The sequence below is a fragment of the Agelaius tricolor genome, unplaced genomic scaffold, assembly GCF_023055355.1.
Source record: "Agelaius tricolor isolate 1412-34295 unplaced genomic scaffold, bAgeTri1.0.p SCAF_165, whole genome shotgun sequence".
NCBI lineage: Eukaryota > Metazoa > Chordata > Aves > Passeriformes > Icteridae > Agelaius > Agelaius tricolor.
Genome location: NW_027269425.1, coordinates 54,759 through 70,707, shown reverse-complemented (window position 1 = coordinate 70,707; position 15,949 = coordinate 54,759). Strand labels below are relative to the sequence as shown.

General features: G+C 36.2%; 1 protein-coding gene across 1 annotated transcript; it reads right to left on the bottom strand.

Moving 5' to 3' along the window:
- Positions 1 to 153: 153 nt before the first annotated feature.
- On the bottom strand, positions 154 to 15,892 carry POLR1H (RNA polymerase I subunit H). The gene is made up of 4 exons (XM_071420797.1): positions 15,713 to 15,892; positions 12,493 to 12,631; positions 5,807 to 5,902; positions 154 to 1,781 (listed from the first exon to the last, which is right to left on the bottom strand). Exons 2-4 carry the CDS (start codon positions 12,629 to 12,631, stop codon positions 1,711 to 1,713), a joined length of 306 nt encoding a protein of 101 aa, XP_071276898.1. The 5' UTR covers positions 15,713 to 15,892; the 3' UTR covers positions 154 to 1,710.
- Between the last annotated feature and the right edge of the window lie 57 nt (positions 15,893 to 15,949).

The following is a 15,949-nucleotide window of genomic DNA, read 5'->3' as shown; positions in this document are numbered from 1 at the left end:
CTTCCGGTGTGGCTGAGGCGGATACGGAGGGGCGGAGGGGACAATCTTGGTCAGGGGAGATTGCGGGGGTGAAAAAGGGCCCGGGGGCGATTTTGGAGTCGCAAAAAGGCAAAAAAATCCCCAAAAAATGAAAAAAATAAATCAAAATTCCGCTTTAAATTTGGGGGAATCGCTTTTATTTCTGCTCTGGTGACGAAAACGGTCCCAAAAATCCCCAGAATTTCCCCCCCAAAAAAATCTCAAAAAAGGACCAAAAAATGGTCCTCAAAAAATCCTCAAAATTCCCAAAAATCCCACCCAAAAATCCTAAAAAAAACCACCCCAAAAATCCCAAAATCGGACCCAAAAATGGTCCTCAAAAAATCCTCAAAATAAAATAAATAAAAAATCCCAAAAAAGCCCAAAATTGGGAACTTCAGGAATCTTCCTTTTCCTGGAACCTGCGGGAAAAGGGGAAGGGTTGAGAAAATTGGGAATTTTGGGGGAAATTTGGGATTTTTTGGGTTTTTGGGAGAATTTGGGGGAGAATTTGGGGGGATTTGGGGAGAATTTGGGGGTTTTTGGGGCTGTTTTGGGGTTAATTTTGGGGATATTTTGAGGTTTTTGGGGGGTAAATTTGGGGTTATTTTGGATTTTTGGGGGGGAATTTTTGGGGTTATTTTGAGCATTTTTGGGGCTTTTTGGGGTTAATTCAAGGGATATTTGGGGGTTATTTTTGGGATATTTTTGGGATATTTTGGGGTTATTTTAGGGATATTTTGGGGGTTAATTTGGGGCTATTTTGGGGATTTTGGGGGGTTATTTTAGGGATATTTTTGGGGTTATTTCAGGATTATTTTGGGGATATTTTGGGGATATTTTTGGGGCTTTTTTGGGGTTAATTTGAGGGAATTTAGGGATATTTTTGGGGTTATTTTTGGATATTTTGGGGTAATTTTAGGGATTTTTTGGGATATTTTTGGGGCTTTTTTTGGGGTTAATTTGAGGGATTTTTGGGTTATTTTGGGGTTATTTTTGGGGTTATTTTGGGGATATTTTAAGGATATTTTGGGGATATTTTGGGGATATTTTTTGGTTGATATTTGGGGGTTATTTCAGGATTATTTTGGGGATATTTTGGTTTTTTTGGGGGATGTTTTGGGGTTAATTTGGGGCTATTTTAGGGATATTTTTTTGGGTTATTTTTGGGGTAATTCAAGGGATATTTTGGGGTTTTTTTGAGGTTATTTTGGGGTTATTTTTGGGATATTTTGGGGTTATTTTGGGATATTTCTGGGGGTTATTTTTGGATATTTTGGGGTTGCTTTGGGGCTATTTTGGGGATTTTTTTGGTTGATATTTGGGGATTATTTGGGGATTATTTTGGGATATTTTTGGGGGTTTTTTAGGGCTATTTTGGGGTAATTTTGGGGTTAATTCAAGGGATATTTTGGGCTTATTTGGGCTATTTTTGGGGCTCTTTCAGGGGTGTTTTTAGGGCTTTTTTGGGGGTTATTTCAGGATTATTTTGGGGATATTTTAGGGATATTTCGGGATTATTTTGGGGATATTTTTGGGGATATTTTAGGGATATTTTAAGGATATTTTAGGGATATTTTAAGGATATTTTAGGGATATTTTAGGGATATTTTAAGGATATTTTGGGGCTATTTTGGGCTGGTTTGTGTCACCTGCAGCGGGGGGCAGGTGTAGAAAACCGTCTGGCCCTCGTCAGCCGAGCGCATCTGCCGGGTGTGGAACCACATCCCCACATGGGAGCACCTGGGGCAGCTCCTGTCCACCTGCAACGGCCAAAAATTCCGGTTATTTACCCCAAAAAATCCCATTTATTCACCCCAAAAAATTCCATTTATTTCTGCAAAAAATTCCATTTATTTATCCCAAAAAATTCCATTTATTTATCCCAAAAATTCCATTAATTTATCCCAAAAAATTCCATTTATTTATCCCAAAAATCTCATTTTTTAACCTCAAAAAATTCCATTTATTCATCCCAAAAAATTCCATTTATTTATCCCAAAAAATTCCATTTCTTCATCCCAAAAATCCCATTTTTTTACCCCAAAAAATTCCATTTATTCACCCCAAAAATTCCATTTATTCACCCCAAAAAATTCCATTTATTCATCCCAAAAAATTCCATTTATTCACCCCAAAAATTCAATTTTTTACCCCAAAAAATTCCAGTTATTTATGCAAAAAATTCCATTTATTTATCCCAAAAAATTCCATTTATTTATCCCAAAAAATTCCATTTATTTATCCCAAAAATTCCATTTCTTCACCCCAAAAAATTCCATTGATTCACTCCAAAAATTCCAATTATTTACCCCAAAAATTTCCATTTATTCATCCCAAAAATTACATTCGTTTATCCCCAAAAATTCCATTGATTCACCCCAAAAAATTCCATTGATTCATCCCAAAACATTCCATTTATTCACCCCAAAAATTCCATTTATTCACCCCAAAAATTCCATTTATTTATTCCCAAAAATTCCATTTATTTACCCCAAAAATTCTATTTATTCACCCCAAAAAATTCCATTTATTTATGCAAAAAATTCCATTTATTTATCCCAAAAATTCCATTGATTTATCCCCAAAAATTCCATTTATTCACCCCAAAATTTCTATTTATTTACCCCAAAAATTCCATTTATTCACCCCAAAATTCTATTTATTTATCCCAAAAATTCGATTTATTCACTCCAAAAATTCCATTAATTTACCCCCAAAAATTCCATTTATTCACCCCAAAAATTCCATTTATTCACCCCAAAAATTCCATTGATTTACCCCAAAAATTCCAATTATTTACCCCAAAAATTTCCATTTATTCATCCCAAAAATTACATTCGTTTATCCCCAAAAATTCCATTTATTTACCCCAAAAAATTCCATTTATTTATCCCAAAAATTCCATTTATTCACCCCAAAAATTCCATTTATTCACCCCAAAAAATTCCATTTATTCATCCCAAAAATTCTATTTATTCACCCCAAAAATTCAATTTTTTACCCCAAAAAATTCCAATTATTTATCCCAAAAAATTCCATTTTTTTACCCCAAAAAATTCCACTTATTTATGCAAAAACTTCCATTTATTTATCCCAAAAAATTCCATTTCTTCATCCCAAAAATCCCATTTTTTTACCCCAAAAAATTCCATTTATTCACCCCAAAAATTCCATTTATTCACCCCAAAAAATTCCATTTATTTACCCCAAAAAATTCCATTTATTCACCCCAAAAATTCCATTTATTTATGCCAAAAATCCCATTTTTTTACCCCAAAATATTCCATTTATTTCTGCAAAAAATTCCATTTATTCACCCCAAAAATCCCATTTTTTTACCCCAAAAAATTCCAGTTATTTATGCAAAAAATTCCATTTATTTATCCCAAAAATTCCATTTATTTATCCCAAAAAATTCCATTTATTTATCCCAAAAATTCCATTTATTTATCCCAAAAAATTCCATTTATTTATCCCAAAAATTCCATTTCTTCACCCCAAAAAATTCCATTGATTCACTCCAAAAATTCCAATTATTTACCCCAAAAATTTCCATTTATTCATCCCAAAAATTACATTCGTTTATCCCCAAAAATTCCATTTATTCACCCCAAAAATTCTATTTATTTATCCCAAAAATTCGATTTATTGATCCCAAAAAATTCCATTTTTTTACCCCAAAAAATTCCATTGATTCACCCCAAAAAATTCCATTGATTCATCCCAAAACATTCCATTTATTCACCCCAAAAATTCCATTTATTCACCCCAAAAATTCCATTTATTTATTCCCAAAAATTCCATTTATTTACCCCAAAAATTCTATTTATTCACCCCAAAAAATTCCATTTATTTATGCAAAAAATTCCATTTATTTATCCCAAAAATTCCATTGATTTATCCCCAAAAATTCCATTTATTCACCCCAAAATTTCTATTTATTTACCCCAAAAATTCCATTTATTCACCCCAAAAATTCTATTTATTTATCCCAAAAATTCGATTTATTCACTCCAAAAATTCCATTAATTTACCCCCAAAAATTCCATTTATTCACCCCAAAAATTCCATTTATTCACCCCAAAAAATTCCATTGATTTACCCCAAAAATTCCAATTATTTATCCCAAAAATTTCCATTTATTCAGCCCAAAAATTCCATTTATTCACCCCAAAAAATTCCATTAATTTCCCCCAAAAACCCTAAAAAAACAAATCCCAAAAATTTACTTCAAAATTCCCAAAATTTACCCAAACCCCCCCCCCATTAATTTACCCCAAAAAAGCCCCAAATTTTTGATTTTTTTTTGCCCCAATTTATTTTTTATTTTTCACAATTTTGGGATTTTTTCCCCAATTTTTTCGGGATTTTTTCCCCAATTTTTTGTGATTTTCTCCACAAAATTCTGGGATCTTTTTCCCCAATTTTTGTGATTTTTTCCCCCAATTTTGGGGGATTTTTTTCCCCAATTTTTGGGAATTATTTCCCAATTTTTTTGAATTTTCCCCCAATTTTCAGAATTTTTTCCCCCAAAATTTTGGGATTTTCCCCCAATTTTTTGTGATTTTTTCCCCAATTTTTTTGAATTTTCCCCCCATTTTTTCGGAATTTTTTCCCCAATTTTTTGGGATTTTCTCCCCAAAATTTTGGGACTTTTTCCCCAATTTTTTGGGATTTTTTCCCCCAATTTTTGGGAATTTTCTCCCCAAAATTTTGGTATTTTTCTCCCAATTTTGGGGGATTTTTTCACAATTTTTTTGGATTTTTTTCCCCATTTTTTTGGGATTTTTTTTCCCCAAAATTTTGGGATTTTTTTCCATATTTTTTGGGATTTTCTCCCCAATTTTTGTGATTTTCCCTCAAAAAATTTGGAATTTTTTCCCCATTTTTTTGGGAATTATTTCCCTTTTTTTTTGGATTTTTTTCCCCCAATTTTTTGGGATTTTCCCCCAATTTTTTCGGAATTTTTTTCCTCAATTTTTTTGGATTTTTTCCCCCAATTTTTTGGAATTTTTTCCCCAATTTTTTCGGAAATTTTCCCCCCAATTTTTGTGATTTTTTCCCCCAATTTTTTGGGATTTTCCCCCCAATTTTTGTGATTTTTTTCCCCTTTTTTTTTGAATTTTCCCCCAATTTTTTTTGGATTTTTTTCCCCAATTTTTTGGGATTTTCTCCCCAAAATTTTGTGGTTTTTTTCCCCCAATTTTTGTGATTTTTTTTCCCCAATTTTTTGGGATTTTCTCCCCAAAATTTTGGGAATTATTTCCCAATTTTTTCGGAATTTTTGTCCCCAATTTTTGGGGATTTTTCCCCCAATTTTGGGGGATTTTTTTCCCAATTTTCAGAATTTTTCCCCCAGTTTTTGGGGATTTTTTTTCCCAATTTATTTTTAATTTTTCCCCAATTTTTTTTTTATTTTTCCACAATTTTGGGGGATTTTTTCCCCCGATTTTTTGCTATTTTCCCTCAAAAATTTTGGGATTTTTCCCCAGTTTTTTGGGATTTTTTCCCCAATTTTTTTGAATTTTCCCCCAATTTTTTTGGATTTTTTTCCCAAAATTTTGGGATTTTTTTCCCCAATTTTTGTGATTTTTTTCTCAATTTTTTGTGATTTTTCCCCCAATTTTTTGGGATTTTTTTCCCCAATTTTTGTGATTTTTTTCCCCAATTTTTGTGATTTTTTTTCCCTTTTTTTTTGAATTTTCCCCCAATTTTTTTGATTTTTTCCCAAAATTTTGGGATTTTTCCCCCAATTCCGGGTCCCCCCCCCGCCCCTCCCCCTCACCGTGGGTCCCTCCTGGGGGGGCGGGGCCGCTCCCGCCCCTCCCCCCCCCGGGGCCGTTGAAGCTCAGGGAGCTCCGGACGGAGCAGCCCTGGAGATCTGGGGGGAAAAACGGGAATTTTGGGCAAAAGAATGGGAAAAATGGGAATTTTGGGAAAAAGAACGGGAAAATGGGGATTGGGGGAAAAAATGGGGAAAAAAACGGGAAAAAACGGGGAAAAAATGGGGGAAAAATGGGAATTTTTGGGGGGGGAAATGGGGAAAAAAAGGGGAAAAAAGGGGGGGAAAATGGAATTTTGTGAGGGGAAATAAAGGGGAAAATTGGGAATTTTAGGGGAAGAAATGGGAAAAAGGTGAAATTTGGGGGGAAAATGGGGAAAAACGGGGGGAAAAATGGGGGAAAAATGGGGAAAAAAGGGAGAAAAAACGGGGAAAAATGGGGGAAAATGGGGGGAAAATGGGGGAAAAGTGGGGGAAAAAACAAGGGAAAAATGGGAATTTTGGGAAAAATAATGGGAAAAATGGGAAATTTGGGATGATGGGGGGAAATGGGGATTGGGGAAAGAAATGGGGAAAAAAACCGGGAAAAAACGGGGAAAAAATGGGGGAAAAATGGGAATTTTGGGGGGGAAATGGGGCAAAAAAAAGGGGAAAAAAGGGGGGAAAATGGAATTTTGTGAGGGGAAATAAAGGGGAAAATTGGGAATTTTTGGGGAGAAATGGGAAAAAGGTGAAATTTGGGGGGAAAATGGGGAAAAACGGGGGAAAAATGGGAATTTTGTGGGACAAAATAATGGGAAAATGGGAAATTTGGGGAGGATGGGGGGAAAATGGGGAAAAAATGGGAAAAAACGGGGGAAAAATGGGGAAAAAAATGGGAATTTTGGGGGGAAAATGGGGGGAAAAATGGGGATTTTGGGACAAAATAATGGGAAAAATGGGAAATTTGGGGAGGATGGGGGGGAAAATGGGGATTGGGGGAAAGAAATGGGGAAAAAAAACGGGAAAAAATGGGGAAAAAATTGGGGAAAGAAACGGAAATTTTGGGAAAAAAAGGGGGGAAAAATGGAATTTTGGTGGGGGGGAATGAAGGGGAAAATTGGGAATTTTGGGGGAGAAATGGGAATTTTGGGACAAAATAATGGGAAAAATGGGGAAAAATGGGGGAAAAAAGGGTGAAAAAACGGGGGAAAATGGGGAAAAAATGGGAATTTTGGGGGAAAAATGGGGGAAAAATGGAATTTTGGGACAAAACAATGGGAAAAATGGGAATTTTGGGACAAAAGAATGGGAAAAAATGGGAAATTTGGGATGATGGGGGGGAAATGGGGATTGGGGAAAGAAATGGGGAAAAAAACGGGAAAAAACGGGGAAAAAATGGGGGAAAAATGGGGAAAAAAACAGGGAAAAAAAGGGGGGAAAATGGGGGGGAAAAAAGGGAATTTTGGGACAAAATAACCGGGAAAAATGGGAATTTTGGGAAAAAATAATGGGAAAAATGGGAATTTTGGGACAAAAAAAGGGGAAAATGGGGATTGGGGAAAAAAAAACGGGAAAAAACGGGGAAAAAATGGGGAAAAATGGGGGAAAAAATGGGAATTTTGGGGGGAAAATGGGGCAAAAAAAAGGGGAAAAAAGGGGGGGAAATGGAATTTTGTGAGGGGAAATAAAGGGGGAAAATTGGGAATTTTAGGGGAAGAAATGGAAAAAGGTGAAATTTGGGGGGAAAATGGGGAAAAACGGGGGAAAAATGGGGAAAAATGGGGAAAAAAGGGAGAAAAAACGGGGAAAAATGGGGGAAAATGGGGGGAAAATGGGGGAAAAGTGGGGGAAAAAACAAGGGAAAAATGGGAATTTTGGGAAAAATAATGGGAAAAATGGGAAATTTGGGATGATGGGGGGAAATGGGGATTGGGGAAAGAAATGGGGAAAAAAACCGGGAAAAAACGGGGAAAAAATGGGGGAAAAATGGGAATTTTGGGGGGAAAATGGGGCAAAAAAAAGGGGAAAAAAGGGGGGAAAATGGAATTTTGTGAGGGGAAATAAAGGGGAAAATTGGGAATTTTTGGGGAGAAATGGGAATTTTGGGACAAAATAACCGGGAAAATGGGAAATTTGGGGTGATGGGGGGAAAATGGGGAAAAATGGGGAAAAAACGGGGGAAAATATGGGAATTTTGGGGGAAAATGGGGAAAAAAATGGGGGAAAAATGGGAATTTTGGGACAAAACAATGGGAAAAATGGGAAATTTGGGAATGATGGGGGGAAATGGGGATTGGGGAAAGAAATGGGGAAAAAAAACGGGAAAAAATGGGGAAAAAATGGGGAAAAATGGGGAAAAAACAGGGAAAAAAAGGGGGTTATAAATGGGGGGAAAAAAGGGAATTTTGGGACAAAATAACCGGGAAAAATGGGAAATTTGGGACAAAAAAAGGGGGAAAATGGGGATTGGGGAAAAAAAATGGGAAAAAACAGGGAAAAAATGGAGAAAAATGGAGAAAAAATGGGAATTTTGGGGGGAAAATGGGGCAAAAAAAAGGGGAAAAAAGGGGGGGAAATGGAATTTTGTGAGGGGAAATAAAGGGGAAAATTGGGAATTTTAGGGGAAGAAATGGGAAAAAGGTGAAATTTGGGGGGGAAAATGGGGAAAAACGGGGGAAAAATGGAATTTTGGGACAAAATAATGGGAAAAATGGGAAATTTGGGGAGGATGGGGGGAAAATGGGGAAAAAATGGGAAAAAACGGGGGAAAAATGGGGAAAAAAATGGGAATTTTGGGGGGAAAATGGGGGAAAAATGGGGAAAAAAATGGGAATTTTGGGGGGAAAATGGGGGGAAAATGGGGATTTTGGGACAAAATAATGGGAAAAATGGGAAATTTGGGGAGGATGGGGGGAAAATGGGGATTGGAAAGAAATGGGGAAAAAAAAAACGGGAAAAAATGGGGAAAAAATTGGGGAAAGAAACGGAAATTTTGGGAAAAAAAGGGGGGAAAAATGGAATTTTGGTGGGGGGAAATAAAGGGGAAAATTGGGAATTTTTGGGGAGAAAGGGGAATTTTGGGACAAAATAACGGGAAAATGGGAAATTTGGGGTGATGGGGGAAAAATGGGGGAAAAATGGGGAAAAATGGGGGAAAAATGGGGAAAAAAGGGTGAAAAAACAGGGGAAAATGGGGAAAAAATGGGAATTTTGGGGGAACAAATGGGGGAAAAAACAAGGGAAAAATGGGAATTTTGGGACAAAATAATGGGAAAAATGGGAAATTTGGGGAGGATGGGGGGAAAATGGGGATTGGGGAAAGAAATGGGGAAAAAAAACGGGAAAAAATGGGGAAAAAATGGGGAAAAATGGGGAAAAAACAGGGAAAAAAAGGGGGGAAAATGGGGGGAAAAAAGGGAATTTTGGGACAAAATAACCGGGAAAAATGGGAAATTTGGGACAAAAAAAGGGGAAAATGGGGATTGGGGAAAAAAAACGGGAAAAAACAGGGAAAAAATGGAGAAAAATGGAGAAAAAATGGGAATTTTGGGGGGGAAAATGGGGCAAAAAAAGGGGAAAAAAGGGGGAGAAAATGGAATTTTGTGAGGGGAAATAAAGGGGAAAATTGGGAATTTTTGGGGAGAAATGGGAAAAAGGTGAAATTTGGGGGAAAATGGGGAAAAACGGGGCAAAAATGGGAATTTTGGGACAAAATAATGGGAAAAAATGGGAATTTGGGGAGGATGGGGGGAAAATGGGGAAAAAATGGGAAAAAACGGGGAAAAAATGGGGAAAAAATTGAATTTTGGGGGGAAAATGGGGGAAAAATGGGGATTTTGGGACAAAATAATGGGAAAAATGGGAAATTTGGGATGATGGGGGGGAAATGGGGATTGGGGGAAAGAAATGGGGAAAAAAAACGGGAAAAAATGGGGAAAAAATTGGGGAAAGAAACGGAAATTTTGGGAAAAAAGGGGGGAAAAATGGAATTTTGGTGGGGGGAAATAAAGGGGAAAATTGGGAATTTTTGGGGAGAAATGGGAATTTTGGGACAAAATAATGGGAAAATGGGAAATTTGGGGTGATGGGGGGAAAAATGGGGGAAAAAATGGGGAAAAATGGGGGGAAAAACGGGGGAAAAAATGGGGGGAAAATGGGAATTTTTGGGGAAGAAAAGGGGAATTTTAAGGAAAAGGGGGGAAATGGGATGGATTTAGTGGGATTTTAAGGGGATTTTAGTGGGATTTTTATGAGGATTTTAATGGGATTTTAATGGGATATTATTGGGGTTTTTACGGGATTTTATTGTGATTTTAATGGGATTTTAGTGAGATTTTAATGGGGATTTTATTGGGATTAATGGGGATTTTAATGGGGGATTTTAATAGGATTTTTAAAGGGATTTTAAAGGGGTTTTAATGATATTTTAATGGGATTTTATGGGTTTTTTAATGGGATTTTAGTGAAATATTAATGGGGATTTTAATGGGGATTTTTATGGGATTTTAGTGAGATTTTAATGGGAATTTAGTGGGGATTTTAATGGGATTTTTTGTGGGATTTTAATGGGGACTTTAACGGGATTTTAATGGCATTTTAAGGTGATTTTAATGGGATTTTTAATGGCATTTTTATGTGGATTTTAATGGGATTTTTATAGGATTTTAATGGGATTTTAGTGGGGATTTGTATGAGATTTTTTTGAATTTTAATGGGATTTAATGGGATTTTAGTGGGGATTTTTATGAGATTTTTTGAATTTTAATGGGATTTTAGTGGAATTTTAATAGGATTTTTAAAGGGATTTTAAAGGGGTTTTTAATGATATTTTAATGGGATTTTTAATGGGATTTTAGTGAAATATTAATGGGGATTTTAATGGGGATTTTAAGGGATTTTAGTGAGATTTTAATGGGAATTTAGTGGGGATTTTTAATGGGATTTTTTGTGGGATTTTAATGGGGATTTTACAGGATTTTGATGGGATTTTTTTAATGGGATTTTTATGGGATTTTAGTGAGATTTTAATGGGAATTTAGTGGGGATTTTAATGGGGATTTTTTATGGGATTTTAATGGGGATTTTAACAGGATTTTGATGGGATTTTTTTGAATTTTAATGGATTTTTTATTGTGATTTTAATGGGATTCTAATGGGATTTTAGTGGGGATTTTAATGGAGATTTTAATGGGAATTTAATGGGGATTTTAACGGGATTTTAATTGGATTTTTTATAAGATTTTAATGGGATTTTTATGGGATTTTTATGGATTTTTTTGAATTTCAGTGGGATTTTAATGGGATTTAATGGGATTTTTATAGGATTTTCTAGATTTAGCCAGGATTTACCGATTTCTTGGGGTTTTTTTTGATTTTTTGGATTTTCTGGGTGTTTTTCCCCCCAAACCTGAGCAGAGCAGGCGGAAGCCGCAGCGGGGGCTGGGTTTGATGGGATTTAATGGGATGTTTAATGGGATTTTAATGGGATTTTTATAGATTTTAATGGGATTTAAACTGGATTTTTAGGGGGATTTTAGAGAGATTTTAATGGGGATTTTAATGGGATTTTATTGCAGTTTTTATGGGATTTTTCATGGGGATATTAGTGGGATTTTTATGGAATTTTAATGGGATTTTAATGGGGATTTTAACAGGATTTTGATGGGATTTTGATGAGGATTTTAACGGGATTTTAATGGGATTTTAATGGAGATCTTAATGGAGATTTTAATGGGGATTTTAAAGGGAATTTTAATGGGATTTTTATAGGATTTTAAAGGGATTTTAATGGGGATTTTAATGGGATTTTTATGGGGATTTTAACGGGATTTTAACGGGATTTTAATTGAATTTTAAAGGGATTTTAATGGGATTTTTATGTGGATTTTAATGGGATTCTAATAGGATTTTAATGGGATTTTTAACGGGATTTCTTTGGGATTTTAATGGGATTTAATGGGATTTTAATGGGATTTTTGCAGATTTTGCCAGGATTTATGGATTTCTTTGGGGTTTTTTTTGTTTTTTTGGGTTTTCTGGGTGTTTTTGGCCCCAAACCTGAGCAGAGCAGGCGGAAGCCGCAGCGGGGGCTGGGTTTGATGGGATTTAATGGGATTTTAATGGGATTTTAATGGGATTTTAATGGGATTTTAATGGGATTTTAATGGGATTTAAACTGGATTTTTAGGGGGATTTTAGAGAGATTTTAATGGGGATTTTAATGGGATTTTATTGCAGTTTTTATGGGATTTTCATGGGGATATTAGTGGGATTTTTATGGAATTTTAATTGGGATTTTAATGGGGATTTTAACAGGATTTTGATGGGATTTTGATGAGGATTTTAATGGGATTTTAATGGAGATCTTAATGGAGATTTTAATGGGGATTTTAAAGGGAATTTTAATGGGATTTTTATAGGATTTTAAAGGGATTTTAATGGGGATTTTAATGGGATTTTTATGGGGATTTTAATGGGATTTTAACGGGATTTTAATTGAATTTTAAAGGGATTTTAATGGGATTTTTATGTGGATTTTAATGGGATTCTAATAGGATTTTAATGGGATTTTTAACGGGATTTCTTTGGGATTTTAATGGGATTTAATGGGATTTTAATGGGATTTTTATAGGATTTCACAGGATTTATGGATTTTCTCGGGTTTTTTTTGTTTTTTTGGGGTTTTCTGGGTGTTTTTGGCCCCAAACCTGAGCAGAGCAGGCGGAAGCCGCAGCGGGGGCAGGGCAGGGAGCTGGGGGGGCCGGGCCGGGGCAGGACGGAGCCGCACTCGGGCAGAATTCCAGGCGGGGAACGGAACCGGGACGGGGCCAGGCCTGGGGGCTCCATCTGGGGAGGGAATGGCCAAAAAGAGCAGAAAATCAGCCCAAAAATCAGCCCAAAAATAACCCAAAAATAGCAGAAAATCAGCCCAAAAATCACCCAAAAATAGCAGAAAATCAGCCCAAAAATCACCCAAAAAGAGCAGAAAATCAGCCCAAAAATCAGCCCAAAAATCACCCAAAAATAGCAGAAAATCACCCCAAAAATCAGCCCAAAATACCCCAAAAAATAACAGAAAATCAGCCCAAAAATAACCAAAAAATAGCAGGAAAATCAGCCCAAAAATAGCAGAAAATCAGCCCAAAAATAGCAGAAAATCAGCCCAAAAATATCCCCAAAAATAACAGAAAATCAGCCCAAAATCAGCCCAAAATACTCCCAAAAAGTAACAGAAAATCAGCCCAAAAATCAGCCCAAAATACCCCAAAAAATAACAGAAAATCAGCCCAAAAATAACAGAAAATCAGCCCAAAAATCAGCCCAAAATAGCAGAAAATCGTCCCAAAAATCAGCCCAAAATAACAGAAAATCAGCCCAAAAATCAACAGAAAATCAGCCCAAAAATAACCAAAAAATAGCAGAAAATCAGCCCAAAAATCAGACCAAAATACCCCAAAAATAGCAGAAAATCAGCCCAAAATACCATAAAAATCCCCCCAAAAATAACACAAAATACCCCAAAAAAACCATAAAAATACCCCCAAAATGCTCCCAGAAATATCCAAAAAATACCCCAAAAAATAACCCCAAAATACCATAAAAATATCCCAAAAATAACCAAAAAATAACAGAAAATCAGCCCAAAAATAACCCAAAAATAACAGAAAATCAGCCCAAAAATCAGCCCAAAATACCCCAAAAATAGCAGAAAATCAGCCCAAAAATAGCAGAAAATCAGCCCAAAAATCAGCCCAAAATACCCCCAAAAATAGCAGAAAATCAGCCCAAAAATCAGCCCAAAAATAGCAGAAAATAACCCAAAAATCAGCCCAAAATATTCCCAAAAATAGCAGAAAAATCAGCCCAAAATACCATAAAAGTATCCCCAAAATAACAAAAAAATACCCCGAAAATAACCGAAAATACCATAAAAATACCCCAGAAATATCCCCAAAAATAACCAAAAAATAACAGAAAATCAGCCCAAAAATCAGCCCAAAATACCCCCAAAAATAGCAGAAAATCAGCCAAAAATCAGCCCAAAAATAACAGAAAATCAGCCCAAAAATCAGCCCAAAAATAACCCAAAAATAGCAGAAAATCAGCCCAAAAATCAGCCCAAAATAACAAAAAAAAAAACCCCAGAAAATCAGCCCAAAAGTAACCAAAAAATAACAGAAAATCAGCCCAAAAATCAGCCCAAAATAACAGAAAATCAGCCCAAAAATAGCAGAAAATCAGCCCAAAAATCAGCCCAAAATACCCCAAAAAATAGCAGAAAATCACCCAAAATAACAGAAAATCATCCAAAAATAACAGAAAATCAGCCCAAAAATCAGCCCAAAAATAACAGAAAATCAGCCCAAAAATAACCCAAAAATAACAGAAAATCAGCCCAAAAATCAGCCCAAAATACCCCCAAAAAATAACAGAAAATCAGCCCAAAAATAGCAGAAAATCAGCCCAAAAATCAGCCCAAAAATCAGCAAAAAATAGCAGAAAATAACCCCAAAAATCAGCCCAAAATACCCCCAAAAATAACAGAAAATCAGCCAAAAATATCCCCAAAAAGTAACAGAAAATCAGCCCAAAAATCAGCCCCAAATACCCCCAAAAATAGCAGAAAATCAGCCCAAAAATCAGCCCAAAATACTCCCAAAAATAACAGAAAATCAGCCCAAAAATCAGCCCAAAAATAACAGAAAATCACCCCAAAAATCAGCCCAAAAATGCCATAAAAAATCCCCCCAAAATAACACAAAAATACCCCAAAAATACCTTAAAAATTCCTCACAAATATGCCCAAAAATAACCAAAAAATAACAGAAAATCAGCCCAAAAATCCCCCCAAAATACCATAAAAATACCCCAGAAATATCCCCAAAAATAACCAAAAAATAACAGAAAATCACCCCAAAAAACCCCCAAAAAGTAACAGAAAATCACCCCAAAAATCAGCCCAAAATAACCAAAAAATAACAGAAAATCAGCCCAGAAATCAGCCCAAAATACCCCCAAAAATAACAGAAAATCACCCCAAAAATCAGCCCAAAAATAACCAAAAATCACCCCAAAAATCAGCCCAAAATGCTCCCGAAAATAACACTAAAATAACCCCAAAATACCATAAAAATCCCCCCAAAAATAACACAAAAACACCTCAAAATACCATAAAAATACCCGCAAAATGCTCCCAGAAATATCCCCAAAAATACCCCAAAAATAACCCCAAATGCACAAAAATAACCACAAAAACCCTCCAAAAATACCCTCGAAATAACCACAAAGTAGCCCCAAAAATACCCCAAAAATAACAACAAAACTGCCCCAAAAGTACCACAAAATATCCCCAAAATAACCCCAAAAAATCCCAAAAAAAACCTCCCAAAATAGCCCCAAAAATACCCCAAAACTATGCATAAAATAACAACCAAAATCCAGGAAAATGCCCCAAAATTCCCCCTAAAATCCCAACATTTACCCCAAAAAATGCCCTCAAAAATTCCCAAAATAATTCCCCCAAAATTCCAAATTCTACCCCAGAAAATTCCGAATTTCCCCTAAAAAAATCTCCCGAAAATTCCCTCAAAATTTTCCGCGACATTTCCCAAAAATTCCCCAAAAATTTCCCCGAAAAATCCGGAATTTCCCCAAAAATTTTTCCCAAAAATTATCCCAATTTTTCCCCCCAAAATTCCCAAATTCCCCACAAAGTTTTCCCCCCCAAATTCCCAACTTTTCCCGCAAATCTCCACAAAATTCCCAAAAATTCCAAATTTCCCCCCAAAACTCCCCCCAAAAAGCCCCAAACTCCCCCAAATTCCGCCCCTCCCACCCCCCTTGATCCTCACCCCCCAAAATTCCCAAAAATTCCCCAAAAATTCCCCAAAATTCCCGAAAATTTCCGCAATTCCGCCCCTCCCCCACCTCCTCCCGGAGCCGCCTCAGCGCGCGCGGGAAACTCCGCAAGCTCCGCCCCTTCCGCTACGTCACTTCCGCTCCCTCCGCCAACCGGAAGCCGCCCTCAGCGACCTCTGGGGAGCGCTTAATTAATCATTAATTAATTAATTACGAGTTAATTATGCGAGGAGAGAGTGGCTAAAAGAGGAGGCGTGGTTTAACGAGATGGGCGTGGTTTTAAAGGAAAGGGGCGTGGTTTAAATG